Raw genomic sequence first — 23683 nt, forward strand, 5'->3', positions numbered from 1 at the left:
TTTCAAGACCGTCTTTGACTATTGACAACGTAGAGGACAGTGGGGAAGGCGTATACCCGACGACCTTTAGGGAGGTCCGGCGGCGCCTGCAGGCTGCACCACGTCGATGTTGGACGAGCCGCCAGGGATTTCACTAACCCAAACACAACCACCACCACCCCGGACGATCTGAAGTGTACCAACCAACCTGCCGCCCACCAGCCTTTGCCACCACGTTCACTGAACCAACTTCGTCGTCTCCTGAGGCCACCGACACGAGATCTGGAGGAGGGAAGAGGAGCCAAGGGGCTCGGGGGCATCCGCAACTCAGCCGATGAGAGGGGACAACCTTCGTCGCTGCCGCGAAGCCGACCAGACGTGACGACAGGGGCCTACCAGGCCCCTACTGGCCCGACCGAGCCCAAATGGGTCAGGGCAGCCCCTGTTGCCACACTGCAGCACGTCGGCCAACAAAGCCGCCACCACCCGCACCCCCCGATGCCTCGCCACCACCACCAGAGAGCCACACCGCCGCACATCGGACCGCCGGCCCGCTCCAACCCAGATGGGGCCCAAAAGGGCCCAAATCTGGGCGGAGTGGACGCCGCCAGCCAGCCGCACCACCACGCGCCTTGCAGCCAACGACCGCGCCGCCGCATCAGGGGCACCCACGGCCCACAACGCGCGAGCGGGGAAAGAACGACATGCCTTTGCCCGAGGAGCACCACCTCCATCAGCCCCCCCCCCCCCACACACACATCCCCAACGCGTGAGCAGGGAAAGAACGGCCCGCCTCTGCCAGCACCACGTGGGAATGACCTAGCGGACCACGCCGGCGGCGGCAGGGGGGAAAGACGAGGAGGGATTGGAGGAGAGGGGGGGTCGGGGATTCACATGTCGCCCGCGAGGGGGGGTGGGGCAAGCGAGCGAACAGATCAAATCAGTGTAGGACGTTTTTCTTAGGTGCTTGAAACCATACAATTTACCATTTAGAAACACTACGGAAAAACACATCTTCTAGAACATACCGTGCGTCGCCACACGCTTTTGGAATATTTTGTTAAAGTTATATATAAACATAATGCATGTTAAATTTCACATGTACAGAAATTACAGTACCGGGCGATAAAAATGGTAGAACCTGCTTGATGGGTCATTTTCGCCATTTTAAATATCTAATTCTAATAAATGTTGAACATGGAAATTTCTTTTTTTAATAAAACTTAATATTTCATTAAAATGTAAACTTTATAAAATAACATTTTTTGAGAAGAATGTATTTTTGTAGTAAGAAGTGATTTTTTGGGCGAATTTTTAAGTGTTTTTAAATTATGATAGTGTTGCGCGCTAGCCACAACTGTACCGAAAAATATCAGATTGTTCCTTCTAGGAAGGTGATCTTCATGCCCTTCTTCCACCCTGGCTTCACGTCGACCGTTGGGATCTCCACCGTGATCGTCTTTCTACACATAGTTGCCATGAACAAGTAGTGTTTAGTGTTTATTTTAGCACCCAAAATCAGTTTCTTATTTTATTAAAGACATGCATCAAAATTGACACTAAGAGCCTGTTCGGTTGCTCTCCAGCTCCCAACTCCATCAACTCCAGCTTTGGAGCTGTGCCGAACGGGTTAACTCCCGGAGTTAAGAAAAAGGAGCTGGGAGCGGAGCGTACTGTATTTTACAAGGAGCTGAGGAGCTAGACATCTGCTGCTCTCAAAAATCAAAGGAGCGAGAGTTGACTGGAATTACAGCTGCATGCCACCGCCAAGTGAGCAAGCGTACCGGTTCGCTGCAGCTTATCACTCGAGCTGGGCCAGATCAAAGCCGAATCAGCTGCCAGCCCACGCCAGTGCTCCCGATCGCGAAGCTGTGCTGCCAAACGTTTCTGAACTCTGGGTTTTTTCAACGAGGAGTTGGGCGGAGGAGTTGAGCTGAGGAGTTGAGGATCTGAGGGAGCTAGAGGGTTGCCGAACAGGCCCTAAATAATCCAGATTGACCTAGCATGCTAAAATTTGAAGTTGGCTTAAAGATTAGTAAGAACCCATCCAAATCAATAAGACACGGCTGAACTATTTGGTTGAAGTAACAAAGATATTGCAGTGATAATAATGCTGCTTTAGAATAGATCTGAACAATGGTGACTGCCGTTGCACTCTACTGAACAAATTAAATAGACCCAACTGGTCAACTACAAATTTCTCAGGATTAATCTTTGGAACACATGTACCTCATACTGAGGTTAAATAATTCAGAATGATTGAGGAAGCTAAAATCTGAAGACGGCTTAAGATTACTGAAAACTGCCCAAATCAATAATACAACTCAGATGGAACCAACAAGGAAATTGTATTTATCAAATTTAATCTGGAGCAACTAAAATAGTCTTCAATATTCAAGAATGTAGTGGATCTTGATTCTTAATCGGGATAACAAATGACCACATGCATACAACAGAGGGAAGGAGAATATACTCACATGTGTACCACACTTGAATTTCCTACAAGTAAGAAAGGGTAGGGAATAGAATTACAATATAAGGATTCAACTGGATGAACTGTAAATGTTGTAAATACATGAATTGCAAAGGCTTCGCGAGCTGCTGCTTGTCGTGGTCGAGTACGACACTAAAATCTTACCTCCTAACAAAAATTGCTTATAACGATACAACATGTGCCATACTATCAATTCATAATCCAAGAGATGAAGCTAGCTGATTAGCTCAACTAATGCACTGGCGTTTTTCTAATTTCTGACAAAGATGTTACTAACAAAGATACTTAATTGTCCTTTCAAAAAAAAATGCATGCTGAAGTTTTGGATTGGCTTGCTAATAAAGAATGTGGGTGCCTTGTGAGGAGTAGGAGCACGTCCGCCTGTCCACGGCTGTCCAGGGAGAGAGGGAGATGGGGATAGTACCAAATCCGAAGCAACATGTAGCCAACCTGCAAGAAATCCATCGACGGCGGCTCAGATCCCGGCCAACCCCAGCAAGCCCTCAACAGGAGCGCGACACGGGCCCCGCCGCTTGGTCCCCAGTCCCCACGGCCGTGCAGGACTCCCGCATCGGCGGCAGCCCCGAGGGGCCTCCAAGCCGATGCGCGACCCGACACGGGGGAGGGGCTGGCCCCGAGGAGCGGTAACCCGGCGACTCCGTCAGTCAGGAGCTGGGCGGCGCCTTCCGTCATCGCCGCCGTTTGGGGAGGGATGCGGTCCCGGTCGATGCGATCATTGGCCACGGCGAGCGGGACAGACTCGACGGCGGGATTCAGACGGCGGAGCATGGATACAGGAGATGGTGGCGCATCGATGGGAGATGGGTGCGGGCGCGGCTGCGGTGGGCGGAGCGTCGGCGGCGGGCGGCGCGCGGTGAGGCTGGGCGGGGCGGGGCAGGAGGTGGCGGCGGGACGGAGGTCGAGATGGGATCGAGGAGGAAGGTCGTGCGAGCTGGGCTTTTTTTTCTCTTTTCTCCTCCCTGTACCGGTTATACTGAGCAGAGGTGGTAGGATGACGAAAAAAACGATGATGAGATTTCTGAGTTTATAACCTTTCCATACGTGGATTAATTGTGATTGATTACCATAAAGGCTGGATTGATGAGATTTCTGAGTTTATAGCCTTTCCATACGTGGATTAATTGTGATTGATTACCATAAAGGCTATCAATCCAGATGGGAGGTGGGACAAATAAACCAGACGAAAAATAACCGGTTGAAAATAAACCGGTTGAAAATGGTGGGACTATTCAACCAGGTGGGAGGTGGGACAAATAAACCAGACGAAAAATAACCGGTTGAAAATAAACCGGTTGAAAATGGTGGGACTATTCAACCAATTCGTCCATTAGGAGTAGAGATTAAGATTTAGAATTGATTGTCATAAAACTAAATTTTATTGATTGGTAACGTGCTATCAATTCCTTCCCGTTTATAATGTGTCTAGTTAGGAAACTTTGGAAAGGTTAGGAAAGTTTTTATTGTGAAGGTAAAAAAAACAACTTGATGAGATATGGTGGTGGGATGTGATACGAAAATAAACCAGACGAAAATAAACCAGACGAAAATAAACCAGACGAAAGTAAATCGTGGACGCAATCCTACCAACTCAGACATTAGGAGTAGAGATAACGCCGAATAAGGAGCGTGGCAATCTTTTTTCCATACGGCTAGTAGGGGCCATGCTTATGTCTTGCTTTAAGCGAGACTGAGATCACCGTCCCGATGGTGAGTCTAGTATTGTCGGAGGGCATGTGGAGATGTTTCTCCGTCGGATCTCGCAGGATTTAGTCGGTGCTGGTCTTCGGTGGATCTGTTTGGATTCGGTCTTCCTTTGTGTCTGTTTGGGTGTTTACAGGTTTGACCCTTCTGATCCACCAACCAGAAATGCTTCCAGTTGGATTTTCTTTCTTCCTTTGTTTCGTTCTTCGTCATGTTCATTTTTTCCTTCCTTCGTCCATTTGTCCATCTTTTTTTTTATCATTTTACTCTTGTTTATATTTTAAGATATTCTAGATACATATAACCCATTTCCACAAAGAAATAAAAATAAATAAATAAAACCCAAAATCCTTACTTAATTTTTAAAGGTGTTCATTTCAAATTTAAATTTTCATATAGTGTGAGAAATTGTTTGCACAAGTTTCTAAAAACATTTCACCATTCAAAAAAATGATCGTTGCATCAAAAAACCTTTGTGTGGTTCAAACTTTTGGCCTTGTTCATGCTTCATATACTTTGCAAGTTGATATATTTATTAAACTCAACTCATCAGACAATAGTCACAAAGTTTATGTACTGACATGCACATGGGTGGGCCTAAGACCTAGGTTAGGAGCATATAAGCCCTAATCTAGCCCAAATACACAGTGGAGAACATAAGCAGGTTTGGCCCAACCCACTAAACTGTAAACAACAACACCTGCTTGCCCAACATAAGCCCCTCGTTTGCAACCCTAAAAAAAGGGCCCCTCGTTTGCAAGATATTGTGAGTGCTCTATTTGTTTTCTATCAAGTACTCCCTTCGTCCATAATATAGAAACGTTTTTCAAGTTAACATAGCTTGAAAAACATTCTTATATTATGGGACGGAGGGAGTAAAACCCAGCAAAAACCGAAAGTCCTATTCTGAGCCCGAGCTCAGATGGACTCGATATCATAGCCGTCAAGGTTTCTCGCGATCCCCACCGCTGCAGGTATATCAGAACGTATTTGGGCAGGTATCCCATGCCTTTTTCCACGAAAGGGCCCACCATGTTCTCTTGTCGAAGGCAACGCCCGTCACCCGCCAGGTAGCGGCTCAGATGGGGACGCCCTTTCTTGGGCCACGGCTCAGACGGTAGGTGGTAAACGACCGGAGTCCATCCGGCCCCACTTATACATCTGCCTCCTTCCACTAGAAGAATCCACACTCTCCCACCCGTTGCCTTATCTTCTCCAATCTCGCTTGCAACCATCAAAACCAAGAAGATGGCAAGCTCCTACTCCTCCTCCCAGGCCGGCGGGGTGCTCCCGCTGATCCCTTGTTCATAACAAGGGCAGATGAATCTGCTGACATCGCTTACAAACCACTTACAGCACAGGACAGACAACATTCCATCAGACTTAGCATTTTTCAAATTTCATAACCTACTCCATAACCTGGCATTCTTTTTTGATCATTCTTTTTACATGCCTCCTGCTAGTTCTACTGCCATTGCTTTATGAAAATTGTTTCGTCAATGACCTTCGACACCACAGTTCTTGCATCTAGCTGGCTTCCGAGGCTGCTTTGGGATATCTCCGCGTTCTGGACAAGTTGTTCGCTTGTGACCCTGCCTACGACAAAATCGTGCAAAATCTGGTCCGTTTAGCATACGGTTTGCACTCTCACTCCTCTGGGTGCTAGTCATCTTCGCACAGAAAACGCCCTTAAATTAAGGTTTCACCCATTTCTTACGAATCTCAAACAGGTTTGTCATGTACGGATGAGATCTCAGCTTGTACTTGTCCAGCAACATCTCCCAACCTTTTTCAAACTCATCTTCCGTCAGCATGTGATTTATCACCTTATAAAATTCAGCCCTGAATTCACTTTTCTTTGTGTACAAACTACCGAGTGTCTCTTTTGCCTTTTTCAGGATATGCCACTTGCACCATCGGTGGGTCGTGTTTGGCATAACGTTCTTGATCGCTAGCTCCATAGCCCGGTTCTGATCTGCACATGTGAATGCACAACACCAACAGCACAAAAATATGAAATGTGTATCTAACTCATAGGAGCAATCGGTGAGCTGTTCAGTATTCACAACCTATAGGACGAAATTACCTGTTAGTATGGTCACAGGTGGAGAACCTCCCATCATTCGGAGGAATTCTGAGAAAACCCATACAAAACTATCTTCAGTTTCATCACGCACAAGCACACCTGCCAGGGTCACACTCTGAAAATGGTTGTTCACGCCAACAAACAATCCGAAAGGCATGTCATACAGGTTAGTCCGGTAGGTTGTGTCAAACGTGATCACATCCCCAAAAAAAAGAGTATTGCAGTCTACTGCTCCCGCTTGCCCACATCAGATTCTTGACCCTCCCCTCGTTGTCAAATTGAACCCTGTACGTGAAGTGTGGATCTTTAGCTCCTATCTCAGCAAACACATCAATTGTCTTCTTCACGTCATCTTCCGCATGGTCCCTGTTTATCTTCCCGCACAAATTACGCAAAGACCTCTTTGTGAACGGAACATTCTCCATCAATCCAAAAAACCCTCCAATGATGTTGTACACCTTCGCCAAGTTCACATTGTTCTGCCTCAACTACTTCACAAGATCTCTGATGTACACATCTATATGCTTGTGAGATGGCCAGTGGATTGTCTCACCAAAATTAGGCGACAACGAGTGGTTGTGCGTATCCCTATGCTTCGCTATATACCATCCGTTGTCCTCTGCTCGTAGCAGCCTAATTAGAGCAGGACACTCACAGTGACAAGATCTCGTGTTCTCAACCCCAGCTTTTCCCTGTGAAAATGTTTTCACATGTTAGTATGTTAGCAGAGACAGGGAAAATACTCTCATTTGCATGTTCTAATAGAAAAAAAGCCTTTAACTCACCGAGCAACCACAAACTATTTCCTGCATGCATTTGGTCCTCTCCACATTTAACCTGCTTTTGCCATAACGAATGCCAAATCCCTTCTCCCAGGAGTACAAATTGTAGAAGTCGTATGCCTGATCCACCGAGTCGAACGTTGTGCCGATAACTGGCGTGATAACATTCTCCGTTGGATTCTCAGCAAACCTCCGTACTGCCTTCTCGAACGCACTGATGCGGTTTGGACACGGTGGCCTGCTCGGTGCTGCAGCTCCAATCCTCAACCTGCGAAATAAAGCCAACTTCACATTTCAATACAAATGGATCCAGTAATCTTCCCAGCAAATAATGTTTTCTCACACACGATGCATGCAAAAACAAGGTCACACTCCATACAATTGTAGACTCATGCAATTATATGTCCAATGGGTGTTCCAACCGAAAATAATTCTATGAAACCCTAGCTTTCATTTTTCACGACTGTTCTAATCTATAATACCTAAATAGTTCATCCCCACTAAACTAATTCTTTTGACATGCAGCCTATCCACATCAACGGCCCCACCACCTCATCATCCTTACTGATTTTTTTTAGACAATCATCCTTTTTCTCACCAAAGGATTTTCCTCCGCATCGCAACACTTCCTGTCTTCATGGCAGCATTCTTTTTCCCTGAAAACTTTTTGTGGAAACGCCTCTTGATTTTCTCTCCCACCTGGCCTTCTTTAATCTCTGCATCGCAACACTTCCTGTCTTCACGGCAGCATTCTTTTTCCCTGAGAATTTTTTATGGAAACGCCTTTTGATTTTCTCTCCCACTTGGCCTTCTTTAATCTCCATCAAATCCCACTAATACCCTTCCTGATGGAGGGTAATCAACGCACGCCTCCCCTGCGAGGCCCCTCGGCTCATCCCCCTTGGGCTTCATCCCCCATAAATCCATCGCCCCTCTTTTCGTTCACCCACGCACGTAGGCTAATCCTACATCAGGCTCGCTCCTCCTCTTTCTCACATCCATGGCGATGATGATGCGTGCGTGGATGATTATCATGATCCTAGGGCGACAACGCGTGTGTACCTGCCTCCTCCACCTCCATTGCGGTGTCCTCACTTCCTCCCTCAAAGTCATCGTCACCGTCTACCTAAGCCATCGAGGACACCAGCACCAATAGCAGTAATACCTCAAGGTCCACCTCGCCGGCGAGCAGCAAGGCGTCCTCACCTACCCGCTCACCTCGTCGTCCGACATCATCGTCATACAGAAGCAGCACATGCATGCGGCCGTCCTACGACAAACTCACGATAAGTCCACCACTACTGACAACAACGCCAAGATCGCATGAAGTTGGACCATGAGCTGACGAGTTCCTGGCCATACTCGACCTAATATGGAGAAACTAGTCGGGTATGAGGAGGCCACAGATTGTTTTTTTTTTCAACAAGCCTTTGCCATGCGTCATTTGAAGAAGCCTGGCTGGTGGCTCGACCACCATGGGTGTCTACTCTATGATGCCGACACCATGTAGATGCCATTCGGAAATCCTCTCTTTTTTTCCGAAAAGATTCAGAAATCCTCTCTGTGTACAGCTTTTTCGCACTGCCTTAAACCATGGGCCTATGATGCCGGCAACATGTATATGCCATTAGGTTCCTCTCTGGATACATTTTTTCAACTCTGCCTTAATTTGTTGTACAGTGTGATGCATCGATACCCTAAATTCCTTGTGGTTTTGGAACTGTGTTGTATGGATGGGTGAGTGCATCCCTCCTTTGTTCATGCTGGTGATACTGGTAAGCAATTTTTGGATTCGATGTAATATTTTTTTCCAAGCAAGAGATGGATAGATAAGTCGATATATACTTGGACACAGTTAAATTTGTTTCAGGAAAGGGAGCACTACTATTAATGATTGTTTATCTCATCTCCATCGAAGTTGCTTTCAATTATTTTTTGTCTGCTATATACTTGCAGGTAAGTTCTTTGACTACTAACTTAATGCTTCAACTAACCATGCCTCTTCGTCACACCAGATATTTGCATATATCAGAACGCATCCCCGGTGACAGAAACTTCAGAAATTGCTCAACTACGTAACTTTTCATTACTAAATTTCATTAAATATATTGTACTTCCTACCCCATTGTATGTGTGTACATTAATTTTCATTGTGCAACTCTCAAAACGATTTAACTTTTTCCGCTGCATATTTTCTGCATGGAGTTATCTGAACTATAATGTGGTAACCATATTTTGCGAGCCCCCAATCTGCTATGTGTCAAATTTGAGTAATGCCATTTAATTGATGAAAGTTTAACTTCATCATGGAACATGATTGTGTAAGCTTTTCCAAGCAATGCCTCGCCTGGTGTCATGCCTTTTATTTCTTTATTCGATCATTGCCTGTTTTCTTTGTTATACATACACCTCCAAAAGATTGACAAAATTTCCCGCAGCAACGCGCGGGGGTATCATCTAGTATGTACAAATACACTAGATCATTGCCTCACATCTAAAGTACAAGATTTGCTGCACACATGCTGACCACCTAGTTCCTCCAAAAATAAGCAAGACCACAAGAATATGTGATGTTCTGCACTAATAGTAATCTGATGGTTCTATCACTATCAGTATGTCAGTTATCTGCTAAACATGCCCAACACACACAACTGACCTCTTATTCCACCCAGGGGCTCGCGGATTCATCTTCGCAGTGGACAACTCTGACGACGGAGGTGAGCTCTCCAACCTAACCTCGGCGGACGCCGGTCCTGCCACAATCTGCGCATGGCCGCTGGCGGCCTACTGCACGGGTGGCAAGGTATCCTGCCGCACAACTGGAAGCTCGACCACCATATCTACAACATGCTGCTCCGCCGCCACAGAGGCCAGCTCTGGCGGCGCCGGCGGTACCAAGCTTTCTCCAACCTCTTCCAAGAAAGTGGATCTGATACAGGCGCTAAAGCATGTTAAATCCAGAGAAACAAGATAGCTGGGGGCTAGGGACGGCGGGGGACGGGCGTCGCGGGCGGAGAGAAAGGGCTCTGTGACGTACCCGCGTATTGGTTGCAGCAGGAACTCCATTGCTGGTCGACGGCGGCGCCCGTCGAGTCAAGATCTTCAGCCGCCGGGACCTCAATGAGACCGCCGCTTGGGGGGGGGGGGGGGGGGGGGGGGGGCACTGGAATACGCATACAATTCGTGCCCCAAACCCACCTACCGGCATCGGAAAGATTCTGGGCCACGGGTCAGATGGTAATGCCGATTCTAGCCCACGGCCCAAATGATCATGGTTGACGGACTCCCCCCGCACGTTACACACAAGCCCACCAACCCCGCCTGCCGTGTACGTATTTCTGCACAGTACAAATTTTCTATCGTTTTTCCTGTGCTCGTATTACCTCGCGGCGCACATCCACATGCGCTATCGAACGCACCAGATAACGAGCTCAGCTGAGCTCGGGCGCAATAACTCCGCGTCCAGCAAAAACCATATTACTACCGTCGAATGTTTATTGAAGTAGTGAGGCATGATGTGGACACGAGCCCCAAGACCCATGGTTGGACTGTGCGCCTGCTTTCTTAGGTGTTTTCCAGTGATTCCGTTGCATACACAGTTTAATGGATCGATGGCATCATGGCAATATGCAGAGCATGAGAGAAGCTGCTAGCGATTGGTAGTATCTTACGCGTGCAGAGTTTCTGCAAGCGAGCACACATGCACTTGGATGAACAGTAAAACCTAAAAAAATATTGTCTCTATATGTGTGTGTGTGTGTGTGAGAGAGAGAGAGAGAGATTGATGTGTGTTTCACCTGCTTGCAATATTTCAGGATGAAATAACGTCGTTCATGCAGGTCTTGGAAAAACGATATCGGTGTCTTCAAAAAGATTATTGTTGGAAGCATTCGGGAGCATCAATTTTGTTTCGTTGCCCAGGCCTCTATGAATGTGATTCTATCACGAAAATTTGCATGCAAGTAAAACACTTGTCAATGTTTGTTGGCAAAAAAATTATTTTTAAAAATTCTTTCAATACTGTTTTGGATTTTACGGTTCACATCAGGTGTATGTGAGGAGAGCACCTTCTACTAGAACTACTCTTTCTTTTTGAGAGAGAGAATCTAGTACTTCTATTCAAGGTCGCCGGAGCAGAAAATCGATGAAAGATTCACGGTCCAATGCATGCATGGACCGACGAAGTAAACAGAAAGGAACGTGCGTGGGTACATGGACAACGGTGCAACGTACATACAGACTTGAAAGAAATAACACACTAACATATTACAACCAGCTTGGAGAAAAGAATTCGCAATGAGCCAAGTACCTAGCGAGCTAGCAGCTTCCTTGTCACGGCTGCTAGAGTAAGGGCCAGTTCTTTTGTAGCTTCTAGCAGCTTATTGTCAAAAAAAGCTAGAAGCTCAAAAGAACTCGTTTTAGAGAAGCCACCTTAGCTTATTTCTACCTCCTCCTCCTTCACAATGGAAACAAGCTGGGGTCGGGTGGCTTCCCGCAGCTTCCCGCAGCTTCTCACTTAAAAACGAAAGGGTATAGGGATGTGCCGCTGTTGTTTTAACTTTTTACAGCGAAATTGCCATCGCAGTCCTGCAGAGAGTTCCTGACGCAGAAAAAAAAGGGGCAGACGGGCTGCTCGATCCCCTCCCTCCCGCTCGACCCCTTCTCTATTCTGTCGCTCCGCCTAGGGTTCCTCCTAACCGCCACCGCCGCCGACGGTCGTCAGGTCCTCCGGTCATCGACAAGGCCATCTCCGGTGACATGGACAGCGGGTAGGCCACATCTTCCACCCCAGCTCGCACGGGCGCGACCCCTCCCTCGGCCGCATCCCCTCCGTCTCCGGTGTGCAGCAGCAGCTCCTGGCCCGGTCCGGCCAGGGCTCCACTCCGGCGGACGTCGCCCCACTCCGGCGGACGGCGACCCCCTTTCCCCGTCCCCTCATCCTGGCCGTGAGCCCCCAAGGTGAGCAGCTCCTCCTGTGATTTCTTTTGCAAAAAAGTTCATCTAGATTTGTTGCAAGGTACTGCTGAAGAATGATGTTTTCATCTTGATTTGCTATGATGCATTGCCTATATATGGCAGAAATAATTTTGATATGGATGTATTGATTGTGCCAAATAGTAGTACAATTGTTGCCCTCTGGTTGCACAGAAGAAATATTGACATGATGCGATGCTTATATATGCTACTGTAAAAGCAATATCTAGCTATTGTTTGTACTACATATTGATTCTTCCAATTTTTTTGTATTGACATGATGAAAAATAGATGAAAGCACAATGGGATAATGTGGGTCTTAGAACTTTCATTGATATTTGTGTGGAAGAAGTGAATGCCAATAACCGTGGCAAAGAAGGAACATTGAGACCACTTGGATATGACAATGTGGTAAGAAAGTTTTTTGAGCGCATGAGGAGAGAATATACACGAAAGCAATTCAAGAATAAGTGGGACGTGCTAAAAAAAGAGTATGTTGTTTGGAAGACATTAACCCAAAAGGCATCAGGCATTGGGTTTGATCCTGTTACCAAGACTATTGCGGCTAGTGATGAATGGTGGGAAAATGAGATACAGGTATACATATGTTCACATCAATTCCATTTGTTACTTTTCTTACTATGCGGCTAGTGATGACACATGTGTACTCAATGATGCACAAGTTGAATATTCCTACTTTCCACACCCGCCAGACGGTAATAACTTGTACATGCATTCTTGTGCTCTAATGTTTTGCGTGAACTAATTGGTTTTGGTCATCTTTATTACCAATGCATGCAAATATTATCTTGTTGACTCTGGATATCCAAATAGAGTTGGATATCTAGCACCATACAAAGGACAACGCTACCATGTACCCGATTTCCAACAAGTACCACCACGAGGAAGATATGAGACCTTCAATCATCTACATTCATCACTACGGAATGTCATTGAACGATCGTTCGGTGTTCTTAAAGATGAAATGGAGAATCCTCCTCGGCATCACCCGGTACAAACCTGCTACGCAAACAAAGATCATTACTGCATGTGCGTGTCTTCATAACTTCATTCGTGAGAGCAAACTAAGTGATCAACATTTTGACATGGTTGAGAGTGGATCTTATGCTCATGAGGAGAGCCTTTCTCATCACCATGCACCCATTGATGATGGTACTATGGGTTCCATCCGTGATGCTATTGCTACAAGTGTTTTCCCTTGATGGTTAGCTCTAGGGTGCAGTACTGCTAGGGTGTATGCTTTTGTTGGGAGAACCATGTAATAATTTAGGGATCATTTTTATTCGGTACTTCTCAAGTACTCGTACTACATGAGATAGTGATGCACGTATGATATTCGTATGCGAGACAATGATCTTCCTTATGCTTGATTATAACAAGTTTTGGTGTTTGAAAGTCAAATTTATGTTCATATGGGCAACAAAATGATAAAAATAGCGCAATATCCTTTAATCCGAACAACAGTACAGTCCAAGGGCATTACAGACTTTTCACTGACCATACCACACAGAAGCTGAAAAAACAGGCACTGAAAAGAACTGGCTAGCTTATTTTCTGGAGCTTATTTCCACAGCAGCTTATCTTGAGCTTATTTCCACAGCAGCTTATTTCCACAACATACCTCAAAAGAACTGGCCCTAACCATCGTTTTTTATCCTTCACGGAGTCAGAGGAATCTCGGTCCATTGCATGGTGTTGTACCGTATACGTATAAAACAAAACAATATGAGTTGTACCTCTAGCGATGCCGCAACAGAGGTGATATGGATACAATGAGCTTGGGGATGAGCATGCTCGGTTGCACTTCTTTGTTGTGGCAATATTGGTGCAACATATCTTCCACTAATCCGGTCTTTCATGTGAGGCATAAGCACATGCATCGAGGTAGGTTACCATTTCGCGAGCGTGTGGCATGAAGATTATTGGAAATTCAGATCACACCCAAGGATGGTCAAGTTGCAGACGAGTTTACAGAATCAGTGTTTGCAACAGCTTAATAGATTAAAAAAAACCTCAACTTAGACAAGTTAGACTGAAGGAGGATGTTAAGATTTACTCCCTTCGATCTAAAATAAGTATCATGGTTTTAGTTCAAGATCGGAGGGAGTACTTAGTTAAGATGTTGTGAAATTCTTATAACCAGTACGTCTAGAAAACAGATTTTTGTTGGCTCTCATTCCCGATTGACACGTTGTAACCGTTCATTGTTGTAAATGCTCTGGCGAGGCCGTTGTGACCCTTGCTGGTATCATACTAGAGGGTCTTTTGACCATCCACAGACCCGAATCAACCAAATGCTTTTGATTTTAGAATGGGAATAGTGGCCCTAGCAACGTCATCCTAGTCCCTCGCCCACTCTGCAAAGAATGATGATCCACGGCCCATCCGCACATTGACAAGGGCATCTAATGGCTAGGGATGCCCAAAACAGCAAATCCAACTGCGGAAATTGCTAGTGCCTTAAGGTGGAGAGATTAAGGTCCAATTCTAATGTCTCTAAATGTATATATGGACCTCCCATGTACGCTTCTTACACCGCAAGTTTTAGATTTGTCCACATAATATTTTTTAGTGAAATGGCTCGGATCCAATTGATTAGGTGTTTATCCAATAAATTCAAGTGTTTATCCTAAACTTCAGGACTATTTTGTTTCATACAAGTATTTAGTCATTGTAAAATGAATTGAGAATCGAAATAAGAAAGAAGGTTAGGTATGGGTCTCCAAATATGAGAGAACTTTAGATGTGAGACATTGATGTGTGTTTCACCTGCTTGCAATATTTCGGGATGAAATAATGATCGTGTTCATGCAGGTCTTGGAAAAAAGATATCGGTGTCTTCAAAAAGATTATTGTTGGAATCATTTGGGAGCATCAATTCTGCTTCGTTGCCCAGGCCTCTATGAATGTGATTCTATCACGAAAATTTGCATGCAAGTGAAACACTTGTCAATGTTTGTTGGCAAAAAATAATTTTAAAAAATTCTTTCAATACTGTTTTGGATTTTACGGTTCACATCAGGTGCATGTGAGCTCGTGCTCAGGAGAGCATCTTCTACTAGTACTACTCTTTCTTTTTGAGAGAGAGAATCTAATACTTCTATTCAAGGTCGTCGGAGCAGAAAATCGATGAAAGATTCACGGTCTAATGCATGCATGGACCGACAAAGTAAACGGAAAGGAACGTGCATCCATGCATGGACTAACGCTGCAACGTACATACAGACTTGAAAGAAATAACACGCAACGTACATATTACAACCAACTTGGAGAAAAGAATTCGCAACGAGCCAAGTAGCTAGCTAGCAGCTTCCTTCTCATGGCTGCTAGAGTGACCATCGTTTTTATCCTTCTCGGAGTCAGAGGAATCTCGGCCCATTGCAAGCTACTGTATCGTATATATGTACCCTCCGTTTTTATTTACTTCGCATATTAGTTTTGGTTAAAGTCAAACTTTATAAACTTTGACAAAGTTTATAGACAAAAATATTGACACCATTACATTCATTATCAAATGTACTTCCACGTCATATAGGTTTGTTATGGTAAATATTTATATTCTTTTTTATAAACTTGGTCAAACTTTAGAAAGTATGACTTCAGTCAACTCTAATATGCGGAGTAAATAAAAACAAAGGGAGTACAAAACAAAACAATGGAAGATGAGTTGTACCTCTGGCGATGCCGCAACAGAGATGATGTGGATACAATGAGCTCGGGGATGAGCATGGTCCGCTTGCACTTCTTTGTTGTGGCAATATTGGTGCAACATATCTTCCACTAATTCGGTCTTCCATGTGAGGAATAAGCACATGTATCATCATTTTGTGAGCGTGTGGCACAAAGATTACTGGAGATTCGGTTCATACCCATGGGTGGTCAAAGTTGCAGACAAGTTTACAGAACCAATGTCTGCAGCAGCTTACTGGATTTTAGAAAACCACAACTTAGACAAGTTACGACTGAGGGAGGATGTTAAGATTTAGTTTGTTAAGATGTTGTGAAGTTCTTATAACCAATACGCCTATAAATCAGTTTCTTGTAACCGTTTTTTGTTGTAAATGCTCCCGTGAGGTGAGAACTCTCCTGTGGTGCAATGGTACCCGGGCTCGAGGACTCACTTCTACCTAACAACGTAAAGTTAAAGGAGAGAGCTTCACCCTTAACCAGATCTTTTTTAAATGATGTGGCGACGCTGTAGCACCCCTTGGCAGCATACAGAGGGTCTTCTGACCATCCGCAGACCTGAATTAACCATAGGCGTTTTTCTTTTAGCAACATCAACCATAGGTTTCTGATTTTGCTATGGGAATAGTGGCCCTAGCAACGTCATCCTAGTCCTTAGCCCATTCTGTGGAGAATGATGATCCAGGGCCCATGCGCGCATTGACAAGGGCATCTAACTTCTAGGGATGCACAAAATAGCAACTCCAAAGGCCGAAATTGCTGGGGTCCTAAGATGGATGGATTAATGTCCAATTTTAATATCTCTATGTATATATGCGGCCCCTACACTCCGCTTCTTAGACCCCAAGTTTTAGATTTGTCCACATAGTACTTTTTAGTGAAACGGCTCGGATCCAATTTGATTTAGGTGTTTATATCCAATAAATTCATGTGTTTATTCTAAACTTCAAGACTATTTTGTTTCATGCAAGTATTTAGTCGTTGTAAAATGAACGGAGAATGGAGATAAGAAAGAAGTGTACTGTATATGTCGCCAAATAAGAGAGAAATTTTGATAAAAACCGGATTTAGTTTAGGATTTTTGTATAAAATACAAACAACGAGCTTAAAGCAAACAAAAGGAATGGAGTGCTCTGATAAACCTCTGGGAGGCTGGGACGCAGGGCCCCTACGTAATTGTACACCTGCTTTGGACAAAAAATATTTCCTTGTTTACAAAAGAACCATGGCACACACACACACTGAACATGTAATTAAAAAACTTCATGATTTTCTCCAACATGATACAATCAAGCAACTTCTACGCCTGCGAGGAGTGGTGTCTTCAAATCCGATTGAGTGTGAATTTCCTGAAGGATTCAATTTTTCAATCAATTTCTGGCAAGTAGCATTTCCAAGGTACGATAATCTGACTTAATTAATTTAAGGGATGGACGACCTTCTGGCGCGGAGCGTTGTCAGTGAATCCAATACCCTTCCTTTTGGTGGGGAAGATGATGAACACAAAACTGGAGAGAAACGCCATGCCCATGGGCAGATTCTTGAGCAGCTCCTCGGTGTTCCTTCCGGCGTCGGGGAAGAAGCAGTTCTGCAGCCCGACGTCACTAAACGCCACCGTGAGGAAAACCACCGCCGCGAAGAAGGCATGCACGAAGTCAAGCGGCCGCCGGAGACGGAGCTTCCGAAACTGGTCGAGGTCGTCCCACTCCTGCCTCTCCTCCTCGCTGGAGAAGTTGAACACGTTGAAGCCGCGCGGCGTGGCAAAGCCATAGTATAGCTTTCCATCACGGCGACCGACGACGCTGTCGGTGAAGGCGAAGAAGAGGCACGAGACGGTGAGGACGACGACCAGCGCTCCGGTGAGCCACTGGTTGGACGTCTCGCACTTGCCGTGGTTGGTGAAGGACGGGGACAATGCCTGGTATGCCAGCACCGTGCCCGTCGGCAGGAGCTGCGCTAGGTTCGACACGCTCGACATGACCGTGGCCGCTGTGGGCCCCGTGGTAGGTGTTGGCGGTGCTGTGCCGGCGGCTGTTATCTTACCATCGTCCTCGTTGGTCAGTGGGTGTATCTGGATCGCCGTGGACGACGACGACGAAGAAGATGCCATTGTATGCGTACTGTGCTTGATCTGTGTCCTAGCTCTGAAAGTTGGAATGCTCCAAACTGGTCGACACGTTCACGTTTATATAGGCACGTATTGCTGAATGATTCCAAAGTTCTAACTGAAGGGCTCTACACGTTGGTGTTGGCGCGTTGACTAGTCTTTACTTGGTATTGCTGCATGCATGCTGAAGGGCTCTACACGATTGCATGTACCTGGTCTCAACTCCCTAGCTAGTTTTGGTTAATGGTTAATTAGTGTAAGTTGTAGTTAACTTTAACCAACTCGTCTGACATGAGTATATAGTTTACAGCCAGCACGTGAATTTAATCGGTGGTATATGCTATGCAAGTCTTCTTCCACGAAGATGAGGAAGGAGAACAAGTCGTAGCTAATCATCGGCTTTTACGCAAGTATCCACTTTTTACTCACGTTAATTTCCCCGTGATCTCCGTTTCAAATAATAATAATTTCCTCCTGATGGTCTACCCCGTTCCAAATTACATCCCACATAGTAAAATAAATACCAACAAACAACAAAGTTATTATTGCTCAAAGCATAACTGAGCAAAAGAGACCATTCATTTTGGAAGCGAGGAAGCACTTCCCATGAAGATTCTGAAACTGTAGCAGGCGAAAAATGATATAATTTCTCTAGAAACACCCAGTAAACATATATGCACGCACGTGTAAATCACCCAGTATATTTTTTGCGTAGTTATCCTAAATTTAGATGTTTATCCCAGTTAATTTACATAGTTATTATCCTAAATTTCTGCACCAATTAATTTTATACAAGTATGTTAATCATTGTAAAATGTAATGGGGTAGATAAAAGAAGTGTTGTTTCGCAAAATGGGAGAGACCTCTTGAGGCAAGCTAGATTTATAGTTCATGATCATCTTTGTAAAATAACAACGTTGATCTTAAAGCAAACAAGAGAATGGAGGACTGTGATAATTGATATCGTAGGAGGCAGTTTTTTTTTTAAATGGAGGCATGCCCCCGGCTAATTGATATCGTAGGAGGCTGTGATGCTTTCATACCTATACAATTGATTTTTATGGCAGAAAAACACTTTGTTTATATGACAACTATGACATAGTATATACGCACTCCGTTGCATAATGTATTGCGTATAGATTTTTTTTGAAAAGTCAAACCTCGCAAACTTTGACCAATTTTTTGGACAAAAACATTTACATCTAGAATGCCAAGCATATATCATTAGATTCATTGTAAGAAGTAGTTTTGTATTTTATATATTTGGTATTGTAGATATAAACAGTTTTCTCTATAAACTTAATTGGTCAAAGTCTGCAAATTATGATTTTTCAAAAAATCCATACGCACTAAATTATGGAACAGAGGGAGTATATACTTGAAAAACTTTGTCTTTCTCCGGTGATATACAGTTAAGCAACTTCTGTTACACATTAGGTCCATTACTTTCAATCACACTTTTCTTTTGAACTGGGTTACTCCCATGTTCATCACTTTGACATAACAGAACTACATTGTCTGCCTATAGCAAACAGGATACGGGAAGAAAAGAGTGAATTCATGCAGTATTAAGAAACCCATCATCTAACTCAGCAATCACTGGTAGAAAAAGAGGCTTCCGTCCAGCCCCATTAGTCGCGAAACTGTAGGAACCGCGACTAATGAAGTCTTTAGTCGCGGTTCGGCAGACGAACCGCGACCAAAGGCCTGGGCCCAGGGCGCTCGGTGGCCAGCTGGTGCACGTGAGGGGCTTTAGTCGCGGTTGGCCAGGCCAACCGCGACTAAAGGTGCCCAAAGGCCTTTAGTCGCGGTTGGCCAGGCCAACCGCGACTAAAGCTCCTCCCCTATATATACCAGTTCAGCACACTCACTTAGCCATTTGGTGCCACTTCTCTTCACAAGCTTCACAAGGGGGTGTAGGTTTGCTTTTGGTTCCTCTTATGCACACAAGGTGTTTGATGAAATGCCCCAAGAGCGTGAAACAAACATGATATGAAGTGTTGGAGCCACACTTGAGGTTCCTCATTTATTTTTTCCTCCTCGATCGCGGTTAGCAACTTGAAACTTTCATGCATGTGTGTCATTGATAAAATATGCATGTGTGTTGTTCATTGTTTAATTTTTATTGTTTATAGCTAGTTAGTTTAACAAATGCATGATGGTTAATTATATATTTTATATTATAATAACGCAGATGAATCGGCAATGGATGTACGGTAACCGACTCTCCCGCGAGTTCACTACGGGTTTGAAAGATTTCCTCGTAGTGGCTAATGCGAACAAGCAGAAGGGTTTTGTTATCTGTCCATGTGTTGACTGTAAGAATCAGAAGGGTTACTCTTCCTCAAGAGAAGTTCACCTGCACCTGCTTCGGCACGGTTTCATGCCAAGCTATAATTGTTGGACCAAGCATGGAGAAAGAGGGGTTATAATGGAAGAAGATGAAGAAGGGGATGATTTCATCGATGAAAGCTATCTTGCTCATTTCGGTGATACTTTCATGGAGGATGCTGAAGGTGAAGGGGAAGGTGAAGGGGAAGGTGAAGGTGAAGAAGAGGCACGTGATGAGACCGTTGATGATCTTGGTCGGACCATTGCTGATGCACGGAGACGCTGCGAAACTGAAAAGGAGAGGGAGAATTTGGATCGCATGTTAGAGGATCACAGAAAGTCGTTGTACCCCGGATGCGATGATGGTCTGAAAAAGCTGGGCTGCACACTGGATTTGCTGAAATGGAAGGCACAGGCAGGTGTAGCTGACTCGGCATTTGAAAACTTACTGAAAATGTTGAAGAATATGTTTCCAAAGAATAACGAGTTGCCCGCCAGTACGTACGAAGCAAAGAAGGTTGTCTGCCCTCTAGGTTTAGAGGTTCTGAAGATACATGCATGCATCAACGACTGCATCCTCTACCGCGGTGAATACGAGAATTTGAATGAATGCCCGGTATGCACTGCATTGCGTTATAAGATCAGAGGCGATGACCCTGGTGACGATGTTGAGGGCGAGAAACCCAGGAAGAGGGTTCCCGCCAAGGTGATGTGGTATGCTCCTATAATACCACGGTTGAAACGTCTGTTCAGGAACAAAGAGCATGCCAAGTTGTTGCGATGGCACAAAGAGGACCGTAAGTCGGACGGGGAGTTGAGACACACCGCAGATGGAACGCAATGGAGAAAGATCGACAGAGAGTTCAAAGATTTTGCAGCTGACGCAAGGAACATAAGATTTGGTCTAAGTACAGATGGCATGAATCCTTTTGGCGAGCAGAGCTCCAGCCATAGCACCTGGCCCGTGACTCTATGCATCTACAACCTTCCTCCTTGGTTGTGCATGAAGCGGAAGTTCATTATGATGCCAGTGCTCATCCAAGGTCCGAAGCAACCCGGCAACGACATCGATGTGTACCTAAGGCCATTAGTTAATGAACTTTTACAGCTGTGGGGCAGACCTGGTGTCCGTGTGTGGGATGAGCACAAAGAAGTGGAATTTGACCTACGAGCGTTGCTTTTCGTAACCATCAACGATTGGCCTGCTCTTAGTAACCTTTCGGGACTGTCAAATAAGGGATACAATGCATGCACGCACTGCTTACATGAGACTGAAAGTGTACATTTGCCAAATTGTAAGAAGAACGTGTACCTTGGGCATCGTCGATTTCTTCCGAAAATTCATCCAGTAAGAAAGAAAGGCAAGCATTACAACGGCAAGGCAGATCACCGGCCGAAGCCTGCGGAACGCACTGGTGCTGAGGTATTTGATATGGTCAAGGATTTGAAAGTCATCTTTGGATAGGGTCCTGGCGGACAATCAGTTCCGAAGGGAGCTGACGGGCACGCAGCCATGTGGAAGAAGAAATATATATTCTGGGAGCTAGAATATTGGAAAGTCCTAGAAGTCCGCTCTGCAATCGACGTGATGCACGTTACGAAGAATATTTGCGTGAACCTCCTAAGCTTCTTGGGCGTGTATGGGAAGAAAAATGATACAAAGGAAGCACGGCAGGACCAGCAACGTTTGAAAGACCCTGATGACCGGCATCCGGAATGGTTTCAAGGTCGTGCCAGCTACGCTCTGACCAAAGAAGAGAAGGTCATCTTTTTTGAATGCCTGAGCAGTATGAAGGTCCCGTCTGGATTCTCGTCCAATATAAAGGGAATAATAAACATGGCGGAGAAAAAGTTCCAAAACCTGAAGTCTCACAACTGCCACGTGATTATGACGCAATTGCTTCCGATTGCTTTGAGGGGGCTCCTGCCGGAAAATGTTCGAGTAGCCATTGTGAAGCTATGTGCATTCCTCAATGCAATCTCTCAGAAGGTAATCAATCCAGAAGTTCTACCACGGTTACAGAACGATGTGATCCAATGTCTTGTCAGTTTCGAGTTGGTGTTCCCGCCATCCTTCTTCAATATTATGACGCACCTCTTGGTTCACCTAGTCGAAGAGATTTTCATTCTCGGTCCTGTATTTCTACACAATATGTTCCCCTTCGAGAGGTTCATGGGAGTATTAAAGAAATATGTTCGTAACCGTGCTAGGCCAGAAGGAAGCATCGCCAAGGGCTATGGAAATGAGGAGGTAATTGAGTTTTGTGTTGACTTTGTTCCTGACCTTAAGCCGATTGGTCTTCGTCGATCGCGGCACGAGGGGAGACTAAGTGGAAAAGGCACGATCGGAAGGAAATCAACGATATGTATGGACGGCCATTCTCTGACTGAAGCACACCACACTGTACTGACCAACTCCAGCTTGGTGGCTCCGTACTTTGAGAAACACAAAAATATTTTACGCTCGGACAACCTGGGGAAGCCTGAATCCTGGATTAGGAAGGCCCACATGGAGACTTTCGGCAGTTGGTTGAGAAAACATTTAATGAATGACAATGATGTTGTAGATCAGTTGTACATGTTGGCCAAGACACCATCTTCGACTATAACGACTTTCCAAGGGTACGAGATAAATGGGAATACATTTTACATGATCGCCCAAGATAAAAAGAGCACCAACCAAAATAGTGGTGTCCGCTTTGATGCAGCAACCGAGAATGGGCAAAAGGTCACATATTATGGTTACATAGAGGAATATGGGAACTTGACTATGGACCCTCCTTTAAGGTCCCTTTGTTCCGGTGCAAATGGTTCAAGCTAACAGGAGGTGGGGTAAAGGTGGACCAGCAATACGGAATGACAATGGTGGATTTCAACAATCTTGGTTACCTTGACGAACCATTCGTCCTAGCGAAAGATGTCGCTCAGGTTTTTTATGTGAAGGACATGAGTAGCAAACCGAGGAAACGTAAAGATAAGAAAACAATCAGTACATCATGCGATGATCCAAAGCGCCACATTCTTCTTTCAGGGAAAAGAAACATCGTGGGAGTGGAGGACAAGACAGACATGTCAGAAGATTATAATATGTTTGCTGAAATTCCGCCCTTCAAAGTGAACACCGACCCAAGCATTAAGTTAAATGATGAGGATGCTTCATGGATACGGCACAATCGTAAGCAAGCAGGGACACAAGGGAAGAAATGATGTGTAATAATTTATTGTACCAAACTTTATTGAATGGATCATGTGAATTATATTACCCATGATGTGTTTGGTGTCCATTTTCGAATGATTCGAGATACCACTGATGATACATGAAATTTGGAGTGATTTAGTCATACTCCTGCCTAGGCGTATAATATGCATACTCGTAGTCTTCATAGCCGCCGTCGTTGTACTGGTAGTCGTCGCCTTCTAAGTTGCCGCCGTCGTCGTCGCTGCTGTCGTCGCTGTCGTACTCCTGCCTAGGCGTATAAAATTTTGAATTGAATTAGTTT

General features: G+C 45.0%; 2 protein-coding genes across 2 annotated transcripts; both read right to left on the reverse strand.

Annotated features, from left to right (window-relative positions):
* Positions 1-4762: 4762 nt before the first annotated feature.
* On the reverse strand, positions 4763-10203 carry LOC123135025 (protein FAR1-RELATED SEQUENCE 7). Its single transcript, XM_044554154.1, has 5 exons — positions 10101-10203; positions 9720-9992; positions 7067-7331; positions 6282-6973; positions 4763-6170 (listed from the first exon to the last, which is right to left on the reverse strand). The coding sequence occupies exons 2-4, from the start codon at positions 9749-9751 to the stop codon at positions 6770-6772; spliced, it is 501 nt and encodes a 166-aa protein (XP_044410089.1). The 5' UTR covers positions 9752-9992; positions 10101-10203; the 3' UTR covers positions 4763-6170; positions 6282-6769.
* A 6779-nt stretch (positions 10204-16982) lies between these two features.
* Positions 16983-17855, reverse strand: LOC123139683 (protein DMP2-like). Its single transcript, XM_044559418.1, has one exon. The coding sequence runs from the start codon at positions 17853-17855 to the stop codon at positions 17163-17165; it is 693 nt and encodes a 230-aa protein (XP_044415353.1). The 3' UTR covers positions 16983-17162.
* Between the last annotated feature and the right edge of the window lie 5828 nt (positions 17856-23683).

The sequence above is a fragment of the Triticum aestivum genome, chromosome 6B (assembly GCF_018294505.1).
Source record: "Triticum aestivum cultivar Chinese Spring chromosome 6B, IWGSC CS RefSeq v2.1, whole genome shotgun sequence".
Lineage (NCBI taxonomy): Eukaryota > Viridiplantae > Streptophyta > Magnoliopsida > Poales > Poaceae > Triticum > Triticum aestivum.